Source organism: Charadrius vociferus, unplaced genomic scaffold (assembly GCF_000708025.1).
Source record: "Charadrius vociferus isolate BGI_N301 unplaced genomic scaffold, ASM70802v2 scaffold19, whole genome shotgun sequence".
Taxonomy (NCBI): Eukaryota; Metazoa; Chordata; class Aves; order Charadriiformes; family Charadriidae; genus Charadrius; species Charadrius vociferus.
Window position 1 is genome coordinate 2,860,896 of NW_009650173.1, and position 27,750 is coordinate 2,888,645.

Consider the following 27,750-nt stretch of genomic DNA (forward strand, 5'->3'; position numbering starts at 1 on the left):
AAACTCTGTGAAGGCAATGAACTCCGTTCATTCTGGCACTCCTGTGCCCTCTTAGTACAAATGTTCTTTAAGAGTGTGCATTGTTTTTTCCCCTTGTTAGGGTATGCTTTTTCTCACTGATGGCTTCAACGTGAGGGGTGGTCTACAACCAGTAACAATTTTGGATTTCTGCAATGAACTGTTGTGTACCTAGTACCGTAAGCTTTGAAATTTTTCCTTTCTTACATAAAACAATTCAAAAGTGAGAAGAAATGATGCGCGTTGGTGTATAACTGTACCATTGCACAGGCAGCATTCACATTTTTTGTGGCAGATTGTGTACATGCAGTTAACTACACATGAGAAGATCTTCTGGTGATTTGAATCTGATCCTAATTGGGGTTTAACTAGTTAGTGACAAATGTTCACAGCACAGAAGCATGGGAGCGTTTCCAGAATTCATTGGAATTGTGGTATCAGAAATGTTTCATTTGAAGGATAGGCATTGTAAGTAGAAAGGTGGTCTTTTTAAATCTAGTTTGTGTACGATTTTCAGTAATACAGCAGAGTCCTATTACATCTTGAGAAAAGATTTTAATAGAACTCATTTCTAACCTAAGTGTAAACATTTCATCTGGGTCTGTTCCCTTAGAAGCAGGTTGTACTAAGCCGTGTGACAGGGTCCATGTACTAATCTTAATTTTTCAGAAGTTCCAGTGAGCACACATTGCTGATCTCTTAGTAGATCTGTAACCAGAGATCTTGTAGACTGACTGCTGGGCCAAAGGCTTTCAGAGCTTTAACATCTTCGACAGTCTCTAAAAGAAAAGTTAGAATTGTTGGTATGCTGAGGAAGCTTGGTAATTTTACTCATAATTTCATGCTTATTTGGTGTTTCAGCAAAACAGTTACGGAGCTTATGCATCTATCTAAATTACATAGGCTTTATCATTATTAATTCAAACTGTTCCTCTCAATCAACTAATTTGAAAAGTTTAGTGGTGTGATACAGTGTCAGTTGTCTTCGCTCATTTGATTCCTGTAATATGAACATATAAGATTTAGACTTTCTAATGAGGGCAGTTTACTCTCTCCAGGTCCCCATAGTTTGCATTAGTGCATGTAATAAAAATAAGACATAACCAGTGTGTGAAACTGGAAAGAGTAATGACTGTACATGCTTTGAAGTGTTAACCCATGACCATAGCACAACAAACTCTTACTGTAAACAGTTTATGTGAGAATGAATATCAAATACACTTAAAAAAATACATTGCAAGTCATGCACTTGGATTAAAAAAATAACTTGCACAATGATGCCTCATGGTTTGATTTAGTATTTTCTGTGTCCAGGCTGCAGTAAGGCCATCAACTGCCTTTAGATATCGCCCCTCCTGGAAGTATAGGTTTTCAAATACCATTTTAACTCTTTAAACAAAATAAAAATAAACTCTCTACTCAGATTAAAATGGATTAGATTTACAAAAATTATGTGGCAGATATGTAATGTATGTGCTGTCCTGCAGATAAAACATACATGGTGAAGTTAGCATGTGAGATAACTTAATTATGCTCAGTGGAACTACATTTGTACATGAAACTAAGTATGTTTAAAATGTTCATAGTTTGACTAAATAGGAAAAAGGGCCTTTGTTTCCCTTAGGAAAGGGGAAGGTGCCTTGTCAAAGAACAAAAACTTGCAAGGGTTTTCTCTGCTGCGCCCCACATCTTCTGTTTATTTCTCCTGCTGGGAGAAATAAAATGTATAATACTGTTGGCTATAGTTGATGTCATTTTAAAGTGTATGTATGGGTGCTGGTACAACTTCAAGTTAAGTTTTCCCTTAATTTAGGAGCTGGTTTAGCATATTTTCAAAGTAGTTTCAAATTGGAATTTGAACTATGAAGTGATTTGTCCTATTTTAATACCGATACGATTCATCTCAAATCTGCTTTCAGGCTATACGAAGGGGAGGATATAGATGTTGTATTTGACTTTTGTCAAATTCTGCATCCCTGCAGCTTCCATTAAGGGGTTCTTCCCCAGTGTATACACGCCTGTATAGATTACTTAACCAAGTGATGGATCAAAAGTAAAAAAAAAAAAAAAAGTGTACTTAGCATTTCCAAAGTTAGAAACAAAGGTAAAACAACAATCAAATGCACCATTTAAAATTCACTGACAAAATTTTGGTTATTTTAGTTTTTATGTTTAAATGAAAACATGCTATAGGTTCCATGCCTGTGGATTCCTGAGGAATCTCTCAAAGTATGTATGTGTATACATGTTCACTGATGTGTATATACATGTTTATGTAATAAGGTCACACAGCATAATTTTCTTTTAAAATCATACTAAATACAAGTCTGAGCGTATGAGCATATCAGTGCAAATTTTCTGCAGATAATTTATTTAGATTACTTAAATTTACAGGTACTCGTAATTTACAAAAATAATTTGCATAATCTTGACGTGGAGTACATTTAGAATAACAATTAATGGAATTTTTTTGTGTTATATCCAGCTTCAGTCTGACCGCAAAAACATGACTTGATGCAGTGTGTAAGTGATGGGAAAAAATAGAGCTAGATTTCCTGCTTTACTTTTGTTATTATGAACCCAGTATTGGCCTGTCTTTTTCTTCATTCCTCCCTATCCATCAAAAGATTATTTTTGAATGTTTTTGTGGCCAGAATTAGAAGTGTATTTACTATAAGAATTGTGGACTTTGTGAGGTGTTGCTGTGCGCCATAACTTTCTACGTGCCCTTGCAATTCATCTTTCAGATGAAAAGGCGGTCCCAGGAGTCCTTATCAAGAAGCTGTCTTTGGACGGTTCTCTGAATTTAAGAAGCATGACTCTACTTACTGTTTTTGATGGGGCAGAGAGGGGGGGGGAGATTGCCTAGTAATAAAATAATATTTGTAACTTTTTTCCACCTTTCTGTAACTTTCCTGATTTTGTTTAAAAAAAACAGCCCCAAAACTAATCCCATGACAAACCTTTTTACATCCTAATTGTTGCAGAGGAAATTTGGTGGTCTTAACGTCTCTCAATTGTGCTTGTGCAACTGCATGGCTGCTGGTGACACAGTAATGGTATTGTATTTGTAAAGCACGTAAAACATATTTAGCAGCCTATGATATGTATTATGTTGCAAGAACAGATCTGAGTTGAGTTTTATTTAAACTTTCCTTGAAATTTGGTTTAGTTAATTACTACAGTTTACTCTGTTTTACTGTATCACAGATACTTAGAAGATAAAATTGTAATTACACCGTGTCATGCAGGAGCTTGAGGTGTAAGAAGCCCTCTCATTGATGTTATTATTGCAGAGAATAGAATAGTAGTAATTTAATGCATGTAGGCTTTCTTCTTAAGTGCTTTCATGTTAAGCACTTGTACTAACATACAGTTAATAGAAGTTGAATATAAGTGGGAGTAAGTTCACAGAAAATTCCTTTTTGCTGGTGGAAGTTTAGCTTGCAGCTTCCCATCCCTCGGCTATGTCAATTGACCCCTCTCCCCAGATTTTCCGTGGGGGGTGCAGTAATTAATAGTTTTAGTACAAGCAGTATGCTTTGAAAGTCTGTCTGTGTAACCTGATAGTGCTAGCAAGTTCATACATGAAGAAACGTGTCCTTCATACTAAATTAGAATCTCAAGCCTTACACCAAGAGCCTTAGCCTAGTGGTTTTAGTTCCACTAGGGGAATTACCTCATTCTGGTACTGACTGACTGTGCCTTTGGGAATTGTAAATTCTGTCTAATTGTAAAATTGTGCTAGAAATTCTTACTCCATGGTGGTGATGACTGATCGTTATATAAAAAGTAACTGAAAGAAAGTACAGTTCATTTATAATGAAGAATGTAAAGTTTCAAGTGGACTGGTCTTAGACTGGGATAAATGTTTAAAAGTACAAATAGGTGCCCCTGACAACCCTACGAGCTACATAAGGTTTTCTTTGTAAAAATGCAGTCTGAAATAGCCCCCAATGCATAACTTTTTGGTTCCAAGTTACCTGAAAAAATGCCATGGATGGAAGCCAAAATGTTAAATATAGAGCAGCGTCCCTATCCCTACTCCACCCCCTAAAAAAAGGAATTGCTGCCCTGGTAAGTATATGTTACTTGCCCATTATTGTTGCCCACTAGCTGGCGTTCCTCAGGGAGATGTTATCAATGTATTTATGTCAACAAATTCTGCACAGGACTACTGGAGCAGGATGGGCAGTATAAGTAGTTGTTTAAAACCTTAGAATATTCCACGGTATTTGCCTTTCATAAAATCTCGGTGGTGGTAAGCCTGAGTAGAAAACTGACTGTACAATTTGTTGTTAAATAATAAAACTTTAATTTCTCCAACATAAGATGTGACCAAACATAATTCAGGCTTTGCTCTTTTTTTTTTTTTTGTAAATTCAATTTAAGATTGATATTTGAAAATTACATACCACATGCTTTTTTTATGTGTGTTAAATATCAGTATTAAAGGGGAAATACTATGGAACTTCAAAATTAGCTGACGGACTTTAATTCAGCAGAAATGTTTTTCTGGCACTAAGCAGATGGAGGTAAGTTTCTCTTTTCATAATGCCACAAAGTTTCTGCTGTTCTTGCTACTAGTCCTAGCTGTTAAAAAAAAAAAAATTACTGTTGCATAAGAAATCTCACCTATTTACAAAAAAAAGGCACAAAGTTATGTATTATATGTTTATTTGTCATTTTACTCATGTTCCTAAAATTCAGTTTTACCACCAGAAAAGTTTTGTGATTTTTTTTTTACTCCCATTTGCAGAAATTCTAAAACTAAGGTCAATCTGTTTTTTTTTTAATTTACTAATGAGAAAAATGTAGGTGTTTCTAAATAATTAAGTTTGATAATTCTTGTTGATCTTTGGTCTGAGTGAAATGAAGACACTGCACTGATGAGGTGTAATAATTAACCTGCATGACAGACATTCAGTGGTCTGTCATTTCAGCAGAAGCTTCCTAATCAAACATTTTTCATTGTATTTCTGTGCCTCTGACACATAGAAATCTTGACCAGCTGTGATGTTGCACTAATTACTTGACCTTGGTAGCATTATCTGTGTTTTGCCTTTCTCCCAGGTTGCTAAAAAACTGTGTAGACTACAATGTTTTTCATCTGTCTGAGCAGTTTTCTGCTACAGTCTATATTCAAGGTCAGTTCTCTGCTCAAGCACTGGCTGATTCAGTGAATCACAGAGGTTTTGTAGTGATGCTTCACCATGTTGCTAAGTCTTCAGGCTGGATTTTTTAAGCATGCTGCATCACTTCTAGAACGCTTTACTTGGGGTTTCTGAATCATCAGAGCAGAAAAGCTGCAGAATGCTCAGGTTGAAGGGTAGGGGGAGTATCAAACTGACTGGATCTCTGCTGTCTCAAACAGCAGTTTCCTAGAATATGTCTAATCCTACATGGACACCACTTTTTGGTGTCAAGGTATAGAAGCAAACACATTTTTCACTATGAAAAGCAACAGAGAAATGAGATTATTGGTATAAAACAGAGTTTAACTGAAAAGAAACTAATTATTCAGCGTGCTCTCTAGCAAGGGGGACAGAACCAGCAGCTGTATTTATTTGTTCTGTACAGGGTACCTAAAAGTAGCACTTCGTATCTGGGCAGTAGGCAGGGTTTTCTTTCTAGCTTATGGGTCAAGACAAACCTTTCTTTGGCAAGTCTTGGGTTTACCTGTGCCAGTGTCCTTTCATTACTCCAAAATTAGTGTCTTTAGCTTAAATACTTGACCCTAACTTCTGATGTTTCTTCTCTGTATACCAAGATGGGAGGAAGTGGGAGGAAACTGGGATGTCGGTTGTATTCTGTCTCTCTCTTTTGCTAGGCTACAGGGGCTGTGAGTTTCTGCACTGCTTTTGACAGGCTTTCGCATTTCATCTTCGTCATAAGACATGAAATAAACTAAATGCACCTGCCTAGCTGCATGTGAAATGAATGTTAGCACATGACACTCTTGTTATATTGAAATCTGGAGTCAGAGCAGCTCTTCTCTCTGCTGATCCGACTGATGAATTTCAAATAGGAACAATGTAATGAATTGTCTTTACAAGTCTTTTGTCTTACAAAAAGTACAGCTGACTTAAATGAGTTTTAATTTTATAATTCTAATCACATGGAGTGTATAAAAGCAAAACAAGCCATAAACCAACCTCACATAAGGTGTAAGTTATTTTGAGTTGACCTGTAAAATTAAAGACTTCAGTATAGAGCTAATCCCTCTCCCTTTTCAGTAGAAATGTCACCTATAAAGCTTTAATTTCTAAAGCATGGTAATGTGTAATCTGTATTTTTATTTTCCAACTTCAGTGCGTCTCCACATAGCCAATTACTCAAGTGTAAGATAGCGTAATAAGTTATCTAAGCACTAATATCGACTCAGAGATGTAAAAGTAGCTGTATGTATATTTTTGTCTTTATCCTGTTTTATGAATAGTGGGACTATTGCAATAGCTGGAAGTCCAGCAGGCTTAGCTTTAACGTTTGAAGGCATCAAGCTGAAGTTAAAAAGGGAAGGAGGAGGGGAAGCCACTTTAAAAACTGCACTTTTACAGTGTTGAATTGGGGAAAGCCGTAGAGCATTTAAACATTCTGGAAACCTGCTTTTTAATGTACTAAGCAGTCTGATTAGCCAGGATAGTAATTACACTCAAATTCAAAGTATTGTGGAAACAGAGGTCCCAGAATAGTTGTGCAGTCTATCCACTTAAATGTTTTTGGATCAAGTCTTTAACCAGAAAGATTTGTGTTATTCATGTGGGTTTGGATTAGGCTGTGATCAGTCCGGACTTGGTAACTAGATATTGAGAAGACCCTGCAGTTAAACTCATATGTTGAAGGAAACTATTAATTCTTACCGATGAATGCTACTTTTATAGTGAATTCTGTTTCCTCTTCATTGCCAAAAGACAGAAGTCTGGAAGTTTAATTCTAATTGATTCTAAAAATACATTCTTTCCTTTTGTTAACATTATAGAAGCGACTATTTAGTAACTATGATTAATATGCATTCTCAGAAAGGAAACAGTAGAGAATTCCCTTGATTTCTGACAGACATATGAAGGATTTTTAATTAGGGCAGCTGCTTGTATTAGAAAAATAAGATAATTCCCTGAACTTCAGCTGGAATATCTCATTGCTATAGAATAAAAACAGCTCAGTCATTAGGTCAATCTTACATTTCTGAGGCAGATTATTTTCCCAGTTTAGTAAATGACTGACATAATAGCTCTTTCTTCGTGATTTTGTAGGAAGTCCATGGGAAAGCCAGGACCCACATCCCTTCCTTACAAGATTATTTTTGTAGCACTGCAGTTCAAGTGCACTTGGTTTGGGTTAAGTAAGGTTTGTTTTGTAATGCAGTATACATCCTGTCAACTGCAAATTGGTGCTGCAACGCAGTTACAGAGAATTACTTGTGTCTGAGCATTATTCTCCACTGTTAACTTTGAGATTTTTGATTTGTGTTTTCCTGTGATGAGACAACTGTCTAATGTGGTCAAACATTAGAGCCCCTAGGCACCATTGGAGACTTAGGTCCAATCTAATGGTTTTGAGAACCATTCTTTGGGCCATTTTTTCAACAAATTATTGGAAGATTGCTGTTTACATTCCAGCTGTGGAGACAAAACATGAAGAGTAATTTGTCCTGTGCTGACAGGCCAAGCTAGTCTTGTGCTAATATTGTAACAGTAAGAAGATTATGCTGTATGATACAATTACATCTTCTAGTACCATTTTTCACTCTTTGAGAAACTTGTGTTCCGTGTTCCTTGTCCTTAGGAGAATGGCTTGTTCAGCTGTCTTTTTTTATTAGACCAGTTCCACACCAGAAAGTGGGAGGAATTAATGCATGATCTCTGAATGAATTTGGCCGCTCAAAGGGACAGCAGTTCTTTCTGGTACTAAGATGTCTTCATTTGGACTATTAGCCCTTTTTGCTAAGGCAGTGTGGAGACTGTTGACAAGACCTTTGCTGCCTTCTAGATGTATTGCTGCTTTTTTTTTTTAAAGTAGATACTCAAGGATCCCTTTAAAAAGTAAGATCTGTGAAATGCTAGCTTGTTCAGGTGTACTGTTAACATGTAATCCTGGTGAATGAATGGAGAATTCTTAAAACCTTCCATACAAGAATTATTATTATTTGGTATCTTTATTCTACAGAAATAAATTTTCTGAAATACCATAATTCACAGTGTGAAACAATTATTGTTATCAAACTTACCCTTTTCTGCATTTTTACGTAAGCATATTTGAAAAGAATATAACAAAACTGTAGGCACATGATGAGTGTAGTGAGAAATCATCAAACTGTAAACCTAATGCGGAACTTAATGCCCCCTAAAATGTCCCATTTCCCCCAGCTATATCATCAAATTACATAGTAAATCACCACTTTCTTAAAAATTTTGCATCCTTACTTCTTCTGCGATATTTTGAGGGTATCAAAATCAGAGGAATGATTCTTTTAAGGAGCTGTGTGCTACTGTAATGAACACTGATTTCTGATAGAAGTGAAAAGCAACTAGACGATTTTAATTTAAGGGTTCTTAAGTTAGATCTTAAGTTGGAGCATTGTAAGGCATGTGATCTGTGTAATGAAACAATCAGCTTTTATTTTTTCTAGGTAGTGATGCCTCACACCCCCCTTAGGATATGTAGTCTGTTGCAGCTGTCTGATCCCTGCCTTGTGTTAACGTCTTAGTATTGCAAGGAGTTTTATGAGGTTAGTGCCTTGCTAGTGGTGATGGCAGACTGCAGTTATTTATGCTTCTCAGTTTGGCAACCTTGTGTAAGATACTGGCGCCTATTATCTTACTAAATTAGCTGAAAAAAGCATTAGAGGAGTGCGTATGTTCAAGTCCATTGCCCCTGATGAGGGACTGCTTGCTTATAATATGCAGTTGGGGTAGGCAACTGGTGTAATTTATCTGAGTTTACAAATTAGGGATCTCTAGCCCAATGAAATGGGCCAGAGACCTTGCTTTTAGGCTTCCCTCTTAATTTAACTTTTTAACTTTGATGATCAGGCCAATAGATAAGACTGCAAGTCTTTATGTCATTGCATTTTGTCATGTTAATAGATTATCTTGCAATCTATGGGCGCTTTATGTGCTTTTGAGGTCTATAAATTTGTTCCTCTGAGAGTTAAACCAATATAAAATTAATTCTAGGCAAAAAAAGCACTGCTTCTTTGTGAAATGGCATACTTCCTAATAACTGCAAAGGATATCAGTATGTCTGTTAATGTTAGCCATCTGAAAAAGCATTTTAAAACTTCCCGCTGCTTCTATAAAATACAAAAGACATTGAGAAACAGGAATGAGAAGCAGAAGTGAACTAAAGGATGTAGGGAGAACCAAGATGCATAAGTTGTGAAGAAAGCAAGGTAATCTGCAGGAGTGTGAATGTGGAGGGATGTTTTCTGCTGTGGCTTAAAGTGAGTGTGAAATTGAAGAGGAAATTATAAGCCACGGGGCATGTTGAAAATGGACTTTTTATTAAAATGAGATTTGCAGACAAATTGAGAATCTAGGCATGAAGTTGAATCTGGCTAGAAAGGAGCGGAAAACAGAAGGATGCTTTGCATTTGTAAATTACTGCATACAGTTAATATTACGTTAAATTTGATGGTGGGCAAATTGCCTAATTAAAAAAAAGTAACAATTTTCCCAATTTGGAGAAGATACTAAAGAATGGGTAGCACAGATAAAGATGTGCAGTAAAACACAGTAAATACCGAAGGAGCAAAGAACACTGGACTGTCTCCCATTATTTGGAAAAATTATTGGAGTGGGTAGCTCGCATTTCCCAATTGGAAGTGTAAAGGTAGGCGCTGTTACAGAAAATATGCTTGTACGTGGCAAGACCTAAACACCTAAGATAAGTTCTTGTTTTCTTTAATAGTGCCGAGCAAGGAGTATGAAAGGCATCTTCCTGATGTTAGGTAGGAGGTCTTGGTGCTTTTAGTCATAGGTGTTTTTGTCGGTAGGCTGCTGAATTCTTAAAGGCATATTTTAGAGCATGGGGAGGGAAGTGGATGGTGCAATTCAGTCAGGTGGGTAAGGAACAGTATCTCAGAATGATCGTGTGAAGCTGGTAGATGCAAAAGGTAGTACGGGGGCAAAATTGACTCAACAGGAAGAATGGATCAAATTTTCTATTAAAAATATTTAAGAAAAGTAACTGTAGTGATAACATAGTCCTGTCTTTCTCTAACCAGGAGATTCTTCTTTCCATCTACCAAATATGGTATGGCTACAAACAGAAGGTGCTTATTAAAGGGGTCTTACGGTCTATTGATTTTTAAATTGGCTAATAAGAACTGCTTATGCTAAGAGTGGATATATGAAAAGTGGTTTGTGGGGGAAAGTGTAACTATTGATTATATACCTAATACCAAATTTTATTGGGGACAGTTGTCTCAAAATATTATTAGAGGAAACTTCTTCATGATTTTGTATGGAAGAGTTTGAGGAGATAGAATAGGGGAGAAAAGCGGGCAGTGCTGCTGCTTTACATGAGCTGTATATATATGAGCTTTACCCATACAGCAAAGTCAGTTCAGTAGACTGAGGTAGTACTCACAAGTAAAAGAAACTTAGAGATGCAGCAGCTCTCTACTTCACCCCCAATCTCTAGGCAATTTTTAAATGTCAGATCCGTAGTGCAGTGGAGTAACATAATTGAAGTTGTGGTGTTTTTTTTTTTCTTTGAAGACTAGCATGGAGTGTGGTGTGCTTTTCATCACAGCTTGAAAAGGGCTGTTTCTGCAGCTTTGCTTGGATTATACTAATCCACAAGAAATATTTGCTATAATGACACTGGGTTTGTCAGGAAGGAAAATAGCAGTGCAAAGATTAACATGAGGTGGGTTTGGTGTTTCAAGATAACCGCAAATCTGAAATGTTTTCTCTGACAGCGTGTTGTGGTCTGGAAGAAGGAATGGGAAATGTTCTGGAAAGGAAGTAAAACGCAAACAAGCCAAATGGGAAAAGATAGCAGCAGAATGAAATAGATGGGGGAAAAAAGGGAAAATAAGCTTGAGAAGTCACTTCTTCGTTTTTGTAATGGACATTGGGAAAGCAAAAGGGGGAGGGGGGGAGAAATAATAGAAGTATATGTGACATCAGAAATAAATGAGAGAGTGAATCAGTGATTGCAATTCAGTACCATTCTCCAACTAGATAGAGAAATATCTTTTTAAGGCTGCCCATAAAGAACTATTTCTCTGTACAGTCTCTGGCTAGTCTCTTGACTGTGGCGGCTGAAATTTATGCTTGCTTTTCAAAGTATTAACATGAATGAAGTGCCTCCCTGCAGGACCAAGAGGCCAACATTTTCTGTAAGGGAGTAGAGGGAGATGCTACTCCTAAAGATTTGTCTGGACATGGAAATTAATTCAAATGGCACTAAGGTCTAAACTAAAGCACAGTAGCTATTTTTTAGTACCTCTGTCTCTGATGTCTCTTATTAAGTCCTTGTTCTTCTTTACACTGGAGTAGGTATTTAGGTGGGGGAGGTAGTTCTTTAATATTCCAAACTGTATGAGTAACAAATTTAAGTTTCTCTATTGTGATGCATTAATTCTTATTCACTTCCAGATGAGTCTATTTACTGTAAGTTTGTTCAGTACGGTTGTCCAGATTCTCAGTCCTTGTATTACTGCACTTAACAGAATGCAGACAGTTTACTGATACCTAAGGATATTGTATTTGTGTATTCTTCGGGATTAATTTCTTTCCTAACGCATCTGAAAATTAAAGACATTAGGATTTTTAGTCTAATAGATAAAAAGACATCTTCTACTTGAAGATATTTTTACTTGGTAATTACTTATTTACATACTTTTTTAATTAAAAATTATTTAACTTCCTTTCAACTGGGGCTTATGTTACTCTTGTCTTCAGAGTAGCATTTTCACAATTTCTTTGTTTGCACTCATTTCTGAAAAGACTTCTGCTCTGAAGCCAGTCCCTCACTGCCCCTCGGCAGACACAGCTGGCTTCCTCCCTTTCCTGAGCTTCCAGATAAATCTAGTTTTATGCTCACAGGTTTGGAAATAGTCTTTTCAAGTCTTCAGCCATGCCAACTTTTTTTTTTTTTTTTTTTTAAAAATTAGTCAGATGGTGGAGATGTTCATGTAGAGATCTCTCTAGGCTGCTGCCTCTGAGAGGAGAAAGGTTGGTAGAGTGTGTTAACCTAATGTGCTTTGGTTAATTGTTCCTGAAGGCTACTAAAGGCTTGGGGTCATGAGGCTGTAATGTCAATTTTCAAGAAGTTAAGAGTGAGGAGCAACCTAGCATATGGATTATTCACGCAGCAGCACTCTCTAGCTCTGCCACTGTCCTGTCCCAATCTCTCACTGCAACTTACCTCCTTATGAAAAATGCTGCCCTTCATTTGCCAATGATCACTTTTCCTGTAGACAAGGCCACCTGGGTTTTTTTGTCTTTAACAGAAAATGGTGGCGTGGCCCAGAATTTTTTATACAGAAAGTTAACGTTTTCACTAGCTGCCCATTAAATGCCTGTTGTCATTTGTATATGTAGGCTGTTCACTGGTAATTGGGTTCGCAGAATTACAGGTCCTGTTCATCAGCTTAAACAATAGTCTTTGTTACTGAAAAGTTGATTTATTCCTAAATACGATGTACAAATTCAAAGTATGTCTAAATATAACTACAAATACATGATAGCGTATGTTACAGGTCACTATTTTGTTAATGAGGAAACAACTGTGAAACCTGAAGGATGGTTGTGATCAGGAAGCAGAATGCAAAATGGTGCTTTTTGTGGTTCTGTATTGTAGCCATCTATATGGCAGCTGTGACTGCATCCTGTAAGGAGACTCTTTTTCAAGTGATATATCTAGTGGAAACAACATGATTTTTAAATTTTGATGTAATGCCATGGTTGTGGAAGCTCTAGAAATAATACATGTAATAGTAGTTGGAGGCAGTTCATTTAGAATAATTTTAAGGAACTTTTCAAATCCCATTTTATGGCAGACTTTGAAATTGAGACATGACCATGTGAAAAATTACACCACACTGAATGAAAATACTTACAATGTCATCTTATTACATTTTGAGAAAATGAGTTTTCCCATACTCAGTGTACTATAGCTCTTGCTTGCAGTCTTTGCTAATACCAAGATAAAAGCTATATTTTTCACAAGGCATATTAAAACTCCGAATGAAGACTGCAGAAATACAGAAGCATTCAATCTTTATCTGGTACAAATTGCAGTAAAATTCTATATTACAGAAATTACATCTGCAATTATATGCTAATGTTTTTTAATGAGAGATTTCATTGGTTTAGCCTTGGAATATCTTGCACAAATGAAATATGTGCGTTGTTCAGCATACATAAGTTTTGCATCAAGTTATCTAGGCAGTTATAATTCAGCCTCCTTGAGTTAATGACCACATGCGAGTGTGGTGTGAGTCCTGCATTTCACCTGCAGTTCATGGACTTGAAGAGAGCTTGGTTTGCTATTTGCAAAGGTAATTGCTGTTATTTGACCTGCAGGAAAACAAATTTGTCATGTTAAGCACCCACGCAATTAGTCAGTGACTGGAAATCTCAGCAAATAGCAAAAGGCTGAATGTACTAAAGATAGAAGAATGAATTAGCATGTTGCAGTCTTCATCCTTTCAAAGATCGCATTTCTTTCAGGCAATCTGAAAAGTTTGAACTACTATGGTCCAAGCAGTATTTATTCTGTGAATAAAGCACCAATATCTCTCTAGCCAGCCCTAGCCTATATTTGGGAAACCGGTAGAAAACGTGAATGTTTTTTATTACACCTACAGCTCTATACTAATAGGGACCCAAGTTACATCCCACTGGGCTTTGATGGTGGGCAGTTGGCTATTGACCTTAGCAATCAAGATATAAAAAAAAACCCACAGAAAAACCCTGACAAAAAAGGCAAATGGTCAACACAAATGGATTCAGTAATAATAAATTTTGTGTAGTCTGATTTTATTTTTAAAATGTTAACTTTTAAATTACCTAATAGCTAGTCATCTAACTGTGTGAATGACTGTCTTTAACAGCAAGCTCCCTTCAGTTAATAAACAAAAGTAATACTTCCAAATGCATACATGTATGCTCAGGTTGTAATTTTGTACTCTGAAACGTATGTTGCGTATGTGTTTGTAAAAAAACATTAAAGATGTTGCATACATGGTAGTATTTATGACAAAACCAGATTTTAGGAAACAGTAGTTCTAAAAATACCAGCCACTATGAACTAAATCCTCAGAAAGTTAATGTTGCTGTGGTGTTTTCTCCTCTCCCAATCTGTCCCTCATCAACCGGTTCAGTCTGCCAATGGTGCACGGCATTTCTCTTCAGGTCCCTCTTCAAAAAAAAAGTTCCAGAAAATATTGAAAAGCAGCACAGGGGCAGTGGGTAGAGGAGAGGGCAAGACTATCTGCCTCACCAAGGGGTCAGCTGGAGGCAGTGGATAAAGGAACATTAGATTTTATGACTGAGAAAATAATTTTTTTCCTTGGAAAATAACCATTGAAAAAGAAGATTGAGTTGGAATATAGAAATAGATGGCAGAAAAAGTCATGCTGATCCTTAAGTACCACATAGTAACCTTGCTTCCTTAGGAGCTTGATCGAAACCAGGAAACACTGAAAAGGTTAAAATAAAACTAGGACACTTCTTAGGCTTGTGTTGTATGTTGCCCGACAACTACAAGTAGTCTTAAGTCTCTAGATAAATAAAATCACTTGCTTTGCATAATCATAAATGACACAAGTCTTTTAATAAGTCTGTTAAAAAGGGTGAAGTGCAATGTAATTCATGGATTAAATTGTGCCCTTGAATGTTTGTGAAGCTCATTATGGGGAAGCGTATTGTGTATTCTGGGAAGAAATGTGACCCTGTTGTTACAAATTTGTCTTGTACAAGGCCCATACAGTAGTGACTTAAATTTCCTATTGGAGCATCAAATTTAAAGTTACTCTTTCAGCAAAAGAGGTGGAATTTGTCATTGTGGTGGGCAGAGGAAGGCACAGTCAGATGTGTTTTACTACAGGAGTGTCTTCAGTATAGCTGGTCAGACCAGGTGGCCTTCGCATAGTCTTCAAGGATTGAGGGAAGACATTCGTGTATACTAATTTTACTTTAGGATAACAATATGCCGAAGTGCAATCTGTAGGTGGTGGAGACACTCCTGTATGTTAGCCTCCAGGAGGATAGCGCCTGCCTCTTGAATTAAAGCAATCAGAATAGGAATACAGACAGTGTTAGGAATTGAAGGATGATCTGCTGTAAAGATCTACGGTTCACTTTGTTTTTCTTTAAGGGGAAAAATACAGTATTTATGTCAATCCTTTAAGGCTTGTCCACATCTAATCACTGCCTGTTCCTGTGTCTGTAATAGGAAAAACAAGAAATGTAACAGAAATGTGTGATGGTGGGCCCTGGAGGCAGTGTGTACCCTCTCTGCTGATGGGCCTCCCCAGAGCCAGGGCTGCCAGGACATTTGCTCGGGAGCCGTGAGCCAAGAAATGCAAACAAATTCCTGCAGGAGAAACAGCTGCTTTTTCCTCTGGCTCTGGGGGCTTGGGGAAAAACTCTCCAGTGAGAGAGACACCCAGTAAGCATTGGCTTTTTCTTTTCCTTTATTTTTAACAAATCCTGCCCATCCCCAACTTCCTAACTTCATCAGTACCAAGATTTATGAATTTTCAGATATCAATATCGAACCACTTGTGTGGATTTAACAAATATATAACACTGACTGCAAGACCAGCTGTGAATCTGATAATTCATGTAGAAAATACTCTGTTCTTTGAGTCATAACACATGCAAATAAAGATTATAGCTTTTTTTTCTTAACAAAATACTTTACTTTTCAAGGTATTTGGTTATTGGAAGTGCATGTTGTCTAATGATAAGTACTCCTTGTGCTCCGTCTTTTGATGTTGCTTGCTGACAGTGCTGCTAGGTGCTAATAAAGTTGCTCAAGTAGACAAGGGGAGTTACTGTGCACTTACCTGATGCTGTATACAATTACTGAGGTCAGTCTGGGTCTCTTATGCTGAGTAATGGTAGTCGTTGGGATTTTGGGTGACAAGGGGCAGGGAGACGCACTAAGCAGGCAGAGAGCATTCGCAGCCCTACCAGTGACATCTAGGAATTATCTTTGGCATTGTAACTCAAGGCAGACAGGCAAAACACTTTTCATGTGGCTAAACCTGGAAGGCATGCTAATTTTTGCCCTGCCTGCTTACAGCTTTTCATTCTGAGCTTTTAAAGATTATTTTTGGTCTTGTTCCTGAATAACTACAAGGTGATGTCTTTTGTCAGTGGCAAAGCCATGGATTAATTTTATTTAATGTTCACAAAAGAAGGATTTATACTATGTATTCACTGGGGATTCACTCTTTTTCTTTTTTTTTTTTTTTCCAAAAAAGTTTCTGCTCATCTTATTGATGGTGTTACTTGAGTAAGTACAAAGGAAAAAAGTGCAGGCAGTTGTGCTCTGTGCTAGACATACAACCCAAGATTCATTTGTTCTTCTCCACTCAGTGAAGAAGGATAAAAGGAGTTTGCAGGGAGTGGGAGGCGTAGACTGCGAGCTCTTGCTCTTTAGCAAGAGTTGTGTCCTTTTTTGAGCACCTTCTAAGAGGTGCTGATGAACCTGAAAAGTTACTATCAAAAAAGGATGCAGTAAAAGTGGGAGATATCTTTTTTGGACTTTAAAATATAAGAAGTTGCTTTCCGTCAACTGGAAGTAGGGCAGGATCAGACTTCTTAATTTGTGTCCGCAAAAGACTTCTGTCTAAACATCCGTACAATTATTGTAAGTGCTTTTTAAAGGTTGAAAGATTGCTCCACTCACAAAAAGCTGTGAGAAAGTGTCACTGGGATATGTACCGGTACCTGAGGGCGTGCTGGGTCAGCGTGTCTCACCGCAGGGGTTGGAGGTGTTCCCCCGAGCACGGACACGCTGCCTCCTGATTTTAGTTAAGTGTTATTTCAGAGCATTGTTATTCCTGTAATCGGTCATTTCTCTGGTCAGCTATCTTTTAACTGAATAGTTAGCAGAAAGACTGTGTGAAAACGATGTGTGCAAGACATAATTAGGCTTGTCTTTCTGCAAACTGGGATTTTGTGAAATCCTTTCAACCTGGGCAGGATACTGCTCCAGTACAGAAGCAGTACGGACACAAGGGTCCGGTCTGCCATGCGTGCCATTAAAGTTATTCTGCAAAACTTGTTTGAATTCTGTCATTTTTACTTGGTCTTGTTCAGGAGTGAGAGAAATGGGGATGCTCTGTTGGGGCTCTCAGAGGCCGGGTTGTTGCAGGAATATAAAAACTCAGGAAACAGCAGACAAGAAAGGCAGTGGACGGTGCATTACAGGACATTTATTTTAGGCCTCCTGCAGATGAGTTGATGTTTCCAAATGCTTCCATTAAAAATTATCTTGTGCTTTAGAGTGGGAACAGTATAAAATGATACAATTAATACCTGGTGTGGAAGGGTGCTGTTTGCTGCCTGCCGCCGTGCTCCTTGGGGAAAAGGAAAGGCTTTCAGAGCTGCTCCTGTGGCTCTCCTGTTTAGCACGAAAATAAAAGCTGTGAATCCCCGAAGTTAACAAAAAGCAATCAAATTTAAAAGGGAGTTTTGGTGCTTAAAAAAACCTCAATACAACATAACAAGTCCTTATTTTGTTAAAGGCTCCTTATTTCAATGCAGATAAGCATCTTTCAGAGGCGTTGTAGATTTTCCTTGTTTCTCCAGGGTATATCTCTACAGATTGTCTGGTATGTTAACGTAACTAGAGCTAATAAATACATGAAGGGTGTCCATCTGCCCTCTACGTCTGTCTTGTGCTTTTCTTTGTCCTGTCTGAAAGGCAACCTGTTACTTCCAGACAAGGTTTCACCCTCTACCCTTGCGGTGTGCGTGCTGTCTGCATGAAACGAGTGCCCAGATGTGAGTGTGGTTTGGTCCCTCCTGGAAGGGAGCACCAGGGCTTGGGGTATCTGTCCAAAACCAGGTTCTCCATGGTTTGTTACTCCCTTATTCAGCATCAGCATATTATGGCAAAGTGTACTTCGAGAAATAAATACTCAAATATAATACATTTATTAGCCTATTAGTTTTGTAATTATGGTATTTTACCCTTAATTTACTACATCCTGATCTAGAGGCTTTGTACCTGAGTCAATATATGCACTTAAGGCAACAGAGTACCTTGAAATAAGAGGCTAAGTCTGGGTCTCCAAACCAGGATACAGGAAAACAACTTCACCTACTGATACCTAAATTTTGGCCCTAGTAGAAGTGAAAAATAAAAAAAAAATCTTAAAAACGCTAATTTTGAAAAAGCTAAGCAAAGTACCTGATTTCTGTATGTTTAATTATATTTTTGTAACATTATGTGGTGTTACAGTGTAATTAGTTTAGGAAGCTGAAGTACAAACTGCAATGCTATAGTACTGTATGAAGAATATATTCCTACTATTCTAAAATAGTTTAAGTGATTTGTTTTTTTCTGCTTCCCTATAGATTAAAGCAAAAAATTATGACAAAGTGGAAAAGGTGAGTCCTATCAATATGTGCAATATATCTCTATAGCAAGAACAAGTATCTTGTGATTAGGCTAAAGCCGATTGAAAAGTAGTGTAGCTGTCATTGAATGCGCGATTCAAAAACACACGTAAGAAGTATCTCTAAGGTCAATTTGTTGTTGCAACCAAGCTGTAATCAGTGAGGTGCGCAGAGGAATTTCTCTGCTTAATTCTCTCCAGTTCCCTTGCATAGCACAGAGATGCTTTAGTCAAAAAGATGAGTAGTTTAACTTACACTTTCTTATAAATTTCAATCATAATTACCAAGATTATTTTAATTCATACTGTATAGCTTTAAAAGTAGAAACCTACTTTCTGTATCTGGAATCCTGATCACGTCTTCTTGATGTATTAAACAGTTATTTCAGCGATGCCTTATGAAGGTTTTACACATTGATTTATGGAAATGTTACCTTTCCTATGTACGAGAAACCAAGGGGAAGCTACCTAGTTACAAGTAAGTTAACAGAGTTGCTCTGAATTACTTTAGTTTTATGATCATCTCTTCTTGATTTTTGACTAGGGGGTGGGGAGGAACCTGGGTAGCAAACCTGCCTGGGGATCTTCTGGTTAGAGTGTCAGGGGGATAATATATAATCTGCATTTAGAAAACATTTTCTTTAAAGTGCCTTTAATTGAGCTTGTTGGGTAAAATTGCTTCCTTAGTCTGGGTCCATATAACAAGGTGGGACGAGAGCGGGGAGCAGCTGGCGTATCCATGCCGGTTCCCTGCGAAGGAGATGGTGCTTGAGCCAATCTGGAACACGCTTCTTCCTCAGTCGGGACCTTTTGCTGTCCTCCCCTTTAGTGCCCCATTCAGTCTCCGCACACCTCAGCATTGATTCCAGCTGAGGTACTATATTTGACTAGCAATAGTAAATAGTCCAGTCGTTAGAGTTCCAGAAGGTGTAAAAAGGTATAAAAATCAGGGTATCGTCATTTTGGGATACATTAATCTTCATCCTTTTTCATTTACTACATTTTACTTGTTCCTAATCCTGCAGGCTGGGTTTAATGTTTTTTCTTCCTGCTTGAGGTTTCAAAAAATATCAGTACCTTTCAGCATCTATAAATTGTTTCTTTCCCAGCCCCATGCAGTTTCTGTGTGTTATAAATGGCAAGACAACTCACGCATTAACAGAAAAAAAGGCAGATTTTTAAAATTTATTTTTACAAGACTGTTTTGAAACAATTTAAGAAAGTATCGGTGCCTCCCCATCTTTTTTTCTAATTTAACATTCCTTTATTTTTCCTGCTAATATGGTGAAGGCGATAGTAAGGTACTGCAAGATGTTTGAGTAAAGGAAACTGGGAGAAAAGGGGGAGAGAGGAAAAGCTGTTTTAACTGAAACTTGACCAAGGAAATGTTCTGCAAATGTTTTGAATTTGGGGAAAAATGCTTTGAATTTAGGGGTTAAAAAAAAGCACGTAAAAGATTTTGGCCAGTTTCCACACAGGGGAGCTACTCCTAGTTGCCCCAGATTTTTGGTGGTCCTGGAGAATGCAGCAAGGTTTGGGGAATTCTGAGGAAAAAAAACAAAAAAGAAACCACAGGTACATCTGTCAGCTAAGAAGATGTAGAAGGCAGTTGTTTTCAATCTTCTCAACTCCCAGTGCATATAGTACATGTGGATTTGTACTTGTTTAAGGAGGGGGCGTCTCAGGAACTGGTAGTGTGCTAGATTAAACCTATTGGTGGCAAATCATTTTCTTAAAGCATAAAACAAACAAACAAACCCCTAAATGCAGAATTTAAAACTATCTGAATGCCAATTTTTACTATAGACTGTTGAATGATACTTTTCATACCTCAATGTTTGTTTAGAATTTGCTGCACAAAAGAATACTCTTAAATAAAGATTTTTTTAAATACTAAACCCTTGCTCTATGGTTTTTGTGGTTTGTTTTTTTCCTCAGAGAAAAAATGGCTCAGGCATATGATTTTGCTCTGGATAAGATTGGCATGGAAATCATGTCATATCAGGTATGTTTTTTTTAATAAAAAAACATTTTATTTCTTACTTTCTAAGAAGTACAACTAAATATTGGTTTCATTATATGTAATGTTTTTTCTCACGTAGATCTGGGTGGATTACATCAATTTTTTGAAGGGCGTGTAAGTACCTTAAAAGAATTTTTTTTAAGCTCAGTTAATGTAATGTTGATGTTCATACTGGTTATAATCTGTAATAGCTGACGTTAATCTCTCTCCCCACTATTTAGAGAAGCAGTAGGATCTTATGCAGAAAACCAGAGGATAACAGCTGTCCGTAGGGTTTACCAGCGTGGTTGCGTGAATCCAATGATAAACATAGAACAGCTCTGGAGAGATTATAACAAATACGAAGAGGTAATCAAGAACACAAAGTTTGTCTGTGACATTTTTTAAAAAATACATATATAATTAAGTACGGTGCCCAAACTGTATCCACTAAATACTTACGTGTGAAAGAGATGAGTAGCAGTATAAACACATTTTGCAGGTGCAGTATGTACCAAGTATGGTAAAAGTGTATAGGTACCTGAGTGATACTTATTTTTTATTTTAACAACTTTCTATAGAACACATTTAACTGTCCGATTTCCCAGTTGGCCCAGTAGAATTGCTGGTGAATTAGAGATCACTGGTATCAGTGATGGAGAATAATGGAAGCCAGAGTAGATCAGCTGGCAGTGAGAGCTTGCTTCCCCAAGGAGGCACTCCCCTTCTTTCAGTTATAGTTGAACAGGGTAAAATGGCATTCAGCTGTGAAGGTTTCGACTTCCTTCACGGTATTAAGGTATGTGGTCTCAAGTACATGTAAAATGCTCCTCACCATCCTTCACCTGAAGCCATTACAGCATCAGTTCAGGTGAGTCTGCTACCACATTGTCTTCAGCAAGTGTAACCTCAGCTCATTGGCCTTGCACGCTAGTTTGTAGCTGAATTTTTATAGTGTATTTGTAAACATGTTTGGCAACAGCTTGTTAACCTGTCCCCATCAGCAGAGGTGAGAATGCAGCGCTGAGGGTCGATGCCCTCATGCTCAGCAGCGTCAAGCAAGGATGCTCATGCAGCACGCTCCCTTGTCCTGCATATTGCTCCCGGGGATGCAGATGCCGGCGTGCTGCGGGTCAGCTGTGCGCTGAGCAGGAAAGAAGGGACAGTTTCCCTTTCCTTGCTGCTAATTATGCAAGTTGTAGGATTGGTGACCTGACACTAATAGGGCCACTGTGCTTTAGCCAGTGGGAGTACCTGCTGGCAGCATCCACAGCCACCAGTGTGTGCTGTAACAGCTCATCACCATGCGGGTGTTCAGGCATACCACAGATGTCCCCTGGTGGTCAGCAGGCTATACCCAGCGACGTGCCTTCTCCTGCGTAGGAAAACCCCCAGGACAACTTCCCTGTAAACCTCCTCTTCCCCTCCCACATAGCAAACGAAGGCTGTCACCGCTGGTGCCCACCACTTTTGTTAATAGGTGAGGAGACTGTCAAAACGATAGCTGAAACCTGTCCTGCGTTCGTTCTGTGTCTCCTTCTAGTTGAGGCTGCTCTGGCTGACACCTGTAACACAGCCCTGTACCTCGGGCTGTTCAGAGCTGCCGGAAGCCAAGGGCCAGTGCTCCGCTCGGACGCGGGTTTCTGCACGCCGTGTTGTGGCTAGGCTGGCCTCGAGGGAAAGGGCTGCTGCCTACAGGTGTCCTGGCACAGGGAAGGACGTGCTGGGCTCTTTGAGGGGAAAGCGATTCCTTGCATCAGTAGCCCAACAACACAGAGATCATGCGCAGGTCTCGGTACAAAAGGTTATGGCAATTTGCTGCAATTACAATACTTTCAAACTTCCCTTTAGCTCAGTCAGTAGCCACTGGGTAGCGATCTCAGCCTGTCAGTCAGCAGTATCTTTATTGCAAGACACCGTCGAAAGTGGTAGCACCCCTAGCGAGACAGAGAAGTGACAGTGTTTGGCTCACAAAGCTGCATGGCTGCACCTCACGAGGCTTGGAATGCATCCTGGGAGAGCATCGCTGCGTCCTCAGCCTGGTCCTGGGTTAAATGGGGCATTGCTGGCTTTGTATGCGGACTGGCCCAGATGGCTATCCCAGACAGCACTCTCTGTGCATCCCGAGGGTACCTTACTTCTGTGATGAGTCGATACCCAGCTCGGGTGCCTGTTTGGAATAGGACTGAAAGCTGTGCTCACCTTCCTCAAAGTCCTGGCAAGCCATGCCAGCAAAATCCGCCCTGACACAGGCGTGAACAAAGGGGTGGTTGCTTATCCTGACATAAGAGCAATTCTTCGAGATTTTGTTCGTGCCTGGGACCCTGTGACCTGGCCTGTGTTGCTGACGTTGAGCTGTGGGTTGTACCTGGGGGCCCGGCTGCCCCAAATCCCCTGCTGCTCTTGGTCAGGAGCACGGCAGGGCCCTCTGCATGCGCCTGTGGTCCTGGAGGGGTGTCACTCCGCGGTGACAGGTCTCACATCTCTCTCAGCTGACAATGGTATGTGTATGGTTGAATATAACCTCTTAAAAGCTGTCAGTTACTTCAGGAGCAAAGGAGAAGGGAGAGCTTTCAGCTTTGAGCTCAATCTCTGTTATTACTTGTCCAAGAAAACTGACTTGCTCATATACTGTCTCAGTCTTCACCTGGTGAACAGCAGGCAGCAGCAAGGCAGGGAGTGGTGACCCTGACTAGGCACTGGCCAGGATTTAACAGGAAAAGTGTAAATCATACATACATTCTTTCCACTTTCTCCCCCAGCAGGCTGATGTAAAGTTCATTGTATTTTTAAAAGCTGTAAGTGATTAAAAATACATTGAGGTGCTTCAGGTCAGTTGATTTTTAGTAGTGAATTTATTCTCTGATAAATAAGTTCTTGCCTGTACATTTATTAGGAGAAAGGCAGTACTTTTCGAGATCAGTCTTTTAAAATAACTTTGTCCTTCTCACTCAGTTTTGCATCCCCTTTCAAGCTCTTTTCTGTATGAAATGAGATTCAGTAGTTCCAAAGTGAAATTACACATTCCTAATTCCCCTTTTCACCCTTTTCCAGGGCATCAATATTCACTTAGCTAAGAAGATGATTGAAGACAGGAGTAGAGATTATATGAATGCACGACGTGTAGCAAAGGTACAACCAACCTTCTGTTGACTTTTCTTTGTTCTATTTAGTTCTACAAACTAGCATTAAACTTGGTTCTTATTTTCAAATAAAAGTGTGTGTTAGACTAATAAAGTTGGTATGCTAAAACTTTTGTATCAGTTTTGTAAAGCTTTACCTGAAGTAAGTGCTTAATGTGTTTAAATCTGCTGTTCAAAACATTGTTTCTGTTTCAGGAATATGAGACAGTGATGAAAGGTCTGGACCGCAACGCTCCCTCTGTCCCCCCACAAAATACCCCACAGGAGGCTCAGCAGGTAGACATGTGGAAGAAGTACATCCAGTGGGAAAAGAGTAATCCTCTGCGTACAGAAGATCAAACTCTCATAACAAAAAGAGGTAATTAGATACTGCGCCAGGACATGTAGAATTGTATTTCTTAGCTCCGTTAACGACCTGCAGAATAAGTAATGATGTGATTTCGTGTTCAGGGATCATGCTGTAGCAGAAGTGGATCAAGTTTCTTGAATGGTGTGGGTAGTTTTTTTAAACTACTGTTTAGTTTTTGCTCAAGCCAATTTGACAGTAATACATGGATTTTGGGGGCCAGTGCTATAGTCCTTTGCCACTGAACTTTCACTGGAGGTCAGGAAACGGTGGATCAGAGCCTGATTTTATGGCTGATGTTCTTGAATGAGTTCTGCCTCTTCCTCTGTGAAGGAGGCAGGTTTTAGCTGCTGGTTATGATTCACAAAGTTCCTGGTAATATAAAAGAACTGCAGTTGTGATTGTTGTATTCAAATCTCATTAGCGTTAACATTCCCCAATTTATTTGCCGGGTTTTATATTTCATTGTGCAAGATGGTACTGTTTCTGCGATAATATACAAGGAGTGTTTCTTGCATTTTTCCCCCCAGTTATGTTTGCCTATGAGCAATGCCTTTTGGTTCTGGGACATCACCCAGATATCTGGTATGAAGCTGCACAGTACCTCGAGCAATCGAGTAAACTGCTAGCTGAAAAAGGGGTAAGCAGATTGCCATCCCTTTTCTTTCTTATTTTGTTGCTTTGACGTGGTGTACTGTTAATTTTTCCTCAAATACTTAAGAACCAAGGAGGGGGGTGTGAAAAATATTAAGCACCATAAGTTGTGTCATGTTCAGAATTTTAAAAACCAGGGCTATTTTAAGAAATAAAAATAATTGCATTTGAGATAAGAATGATGAAAAACTATTTCAGTGTGGGCCAGTTTTGGGTCTGGGGTGGTTTTTTTGGCCTGATCTTGTGATTCCTTAAGTACTGGGGAGATGATTGTCTCTTTATTGGAGCACTGCGTGGAAGTTCACTGGGACTTTTCACACACAGAATATATGCCATAGATTGGCCTTCATTGTCACAGATACTGAACGATTACATTGTCATACTTATTTTATAACAGGACATGAACAATGCTAAACTTTTCAGTGATGAGGCTGCTAATATTTATGAAAGAGCGATCAGCACTTTATTAAAGAAGAATATGCTTCTTTATTTTGCATATGCAGATTATGAAGAGGTGAGCAAAAATAGTGATGTACTGACGCTAAAACCCAAAGACATCTCCCATCAATAATGTCATTTATTTGAAACATGCTGAATACACAGAATTCTGTAGAATTAATTTACTGATTCTTCTAGCCTTAACCTCATTTAGTCTTTCTAAGACTCAGCTGACACAATGGAGAGGAAAAGCCTGTGATATGAGTTAAAAAATTTTTGAAAATCTACTGTCTTTCCACTTAGATATTGATTACATTTTTCAAATTACTATGAAGTTGAAAGGCTGATAGATTTACATTTACTGAAGCATCAGCTTCTTTACTCTTAAAATGGGGATAAAGAACACCTTTCCTATCTAATTCTTGGGGGTTTAGTGTTTGTATTTGCATGGCTGTGAGGGAAGATGAGAGGCAGCCCATGCTTGCAGCTTTTTTGAGAAATCTCTTTGCCCAGGCTACTACCTTCTTGCAGAGCCTCCGGAATGAGTGGTGTCCCGACAAGTGTTGGTTTTGCACCTGAACCATCAGGAATAAAAGCCATTTCCCACTGATCAGATGAGGACTATGGAATCCTCTGTGGGATGTATTTTGCCAACTTATCATAATATGGAAGAGTCTTTGCAGGAAGATCCTCAGGACAACAGCAAAAAAACCCAACGTTTTGCCCTTAAAAGAAAAAGGTTTCCTTGGCTTTCAGTGGAGCCTCTTGTATCCTAAGTGTACTGGCTATTTAATTTTTTTAAGGTTGCACAATACAGCTTGGAGGGCTGCAGCTGGCAGGGAACAGAATGGATTCATTGAAATGTGTAGGTTGGAGAGTGACGAAGGTGGTTTTCCTCCCTGTCTGCACATTACTTGTAGACAGAGGTAAAGGAAACAATCGCCTTATCCCTAACACATACAACGGCAGTTCTGCCGTAGTATTACTGAGTTAGAAAAAGACTTCAGAGACTCTTGACAAGCATGTACGTAAGCACTAATGAGAAATTAATGTGGGAAGTAAAGAAATGACTGCACAACACGAAAAAATGCATCTGAGTAAAGGGACTGACATGCATAGTGTTCAACTGGGGAAAAAAGGAAACAGAAGACTTGTAGGTTTTTTTCTTCAGATTGATTTTTGCATTCTCACGGGTGATTTGTAATAGTATTACCAAGCAGTCTGTATTTCCTTTTTATTTACTTAGAGTCGAATGAAGTATGAGAAAGTACACAGCATATATAACCGACTCCTGGCTATTGAAGACATCGATCCCACTCTGGTAAGGTGATCCTTCGTATTGAGTTTTTCCCCATGCGCGTGGGTCGTCACCTGAGTGCTCTTACAGAATGGGGAAGTACTTACAGGAGTTCATTGGGTCACAAGGATGATTGAGCAGGTGGAGTACTGAGATGACAGAATTAGATTAAAATTTCAGCAAGGTTGGTAATTATAGCCTTTAATCCACTCAGATACACTAAGTCGTGTGCGCTTTTCTCCTCTGTCTCTCTTGGAAAATCTCTTAAAACAAGCAATGAAGATACAAGATAATAAAGATTTAATGATGCAGCTCGTAAGAATTGGTGTATGTTTTGTTGGCTCAACTAAAATTTCACTTTGCCTCCCTTAAATGATTAAAAGCACATTGCTTTTGCCCGCTGTTCTCCCTACAGAGAAATACACCATCCTGCGTACATGTAGTTTGCAAATAAATTTGTAACGCACCATATAAGTATCAAAGAGTATTGCTGTACATCTGCTTAAGCTATATTGTAAACAACATTGTCTGTAGTGCCAACTGTGCACAAATGGCGTAAGAAGTAACCTGCCCTCAAAAGTTATTGAATTTATAAATAGCCACAACAAAGCATGAGAAGGAAAAAGAAGGTCTCAGATCTAAAATTAAACAACAGGTCAGTGTCAGAGGAAAGGTATCCACTTACTGATGTCCTCTGTTCATTAAACACAGATTACAATGCTTCCCAAATACATGTTTTCTGAGAAACCACATACCAGTTCCCCCTATTTGAGGAACGCTGTTATTTGTGATCTAATTCAGAGTGGAGAAAAGTTAAATCCCAAAGAAATGCCAATCACAAATTGGCTACTGAATTAAATAGCATAGCTATTATTTTCTTGATCGGGTGTAAGTATTTGCAGACCGGCTGATTTGTATCCTGGGTTGTATAATGTATAGTAAAGTGCTTCATCAGGCCTTTGGACTGGTCTTTAGCTTTATGGATGTCTTAACTTTATTGGAAAATTACCATTTTTACAATAAGCCTCTAGTTCTCTGAAGGCACCAGCTTATGTAAATTACATTCATCAGCTTACCTCTCCTTCCTTGAAAAAAATCTGTGTATTTAACTATTGTCATTTCAGGGGATCAGTCTTAGGTATACGCCACGTTTTTTAAAAAAGTATATAAAAAGCCTTGCTTCAGTATTTGTAGCAAAGCAAAATAGAAGCACAACACAGTCTTGTTTCTATTATGGCTTATTAGCTGTGTTTTGTGAGT

General features: G+C 38.6%; 1 protein-coding gene across 1 annotated transcript in view; it reads left to right on the forward strand.

Moving 5' to 3' along the window:
• Positions 1-27,750, forward strand: part of CSTF3 (cleavage stimulation factor, 3' pre-RNA, subunit 3, 77kDa) — a 90,796-nt gene that overhangs the window by 55,083 nt on the left and 7,963 nt on the right. The window contains exons 5-14 of the mRNA XM_009892698.1: positions 18,570-18,602; positions 18,991-19,088; positions 20,549-20,615; positions 20,713-20,747; positions 20,855-20,981; positions 23,667-23,744; positions 23,951-24,113; positions 24,632-24,741; positions 25,153-25,269; positions 26,440-26,514. Of these exons, the coding sequence (XP_009891000.1) occupies positions 18,570-18,602; positions 18,991-19,088; positions 20,549-20,615; positions 20,713-20,747; positions 20,855-20,981; positions 23,667-23,744; positions 23,951-24,113; positions 24,632-24,741; positions 25,153-25,269; positions 26,440-26,514 (903 nt within the window). The remainder of the gene's footprint in view (positions 1-18,569; positions 18,603-18,990; positions 19,089-20,548; positions 20,616-20,712; positions 20,748-20,854; positions 20,982-23,666; positions 23,745-23,950; positions 24,114-24,631; positions 24,742-25,152; positions 25,270-26,439; positions 26,515-27,750) is intronic.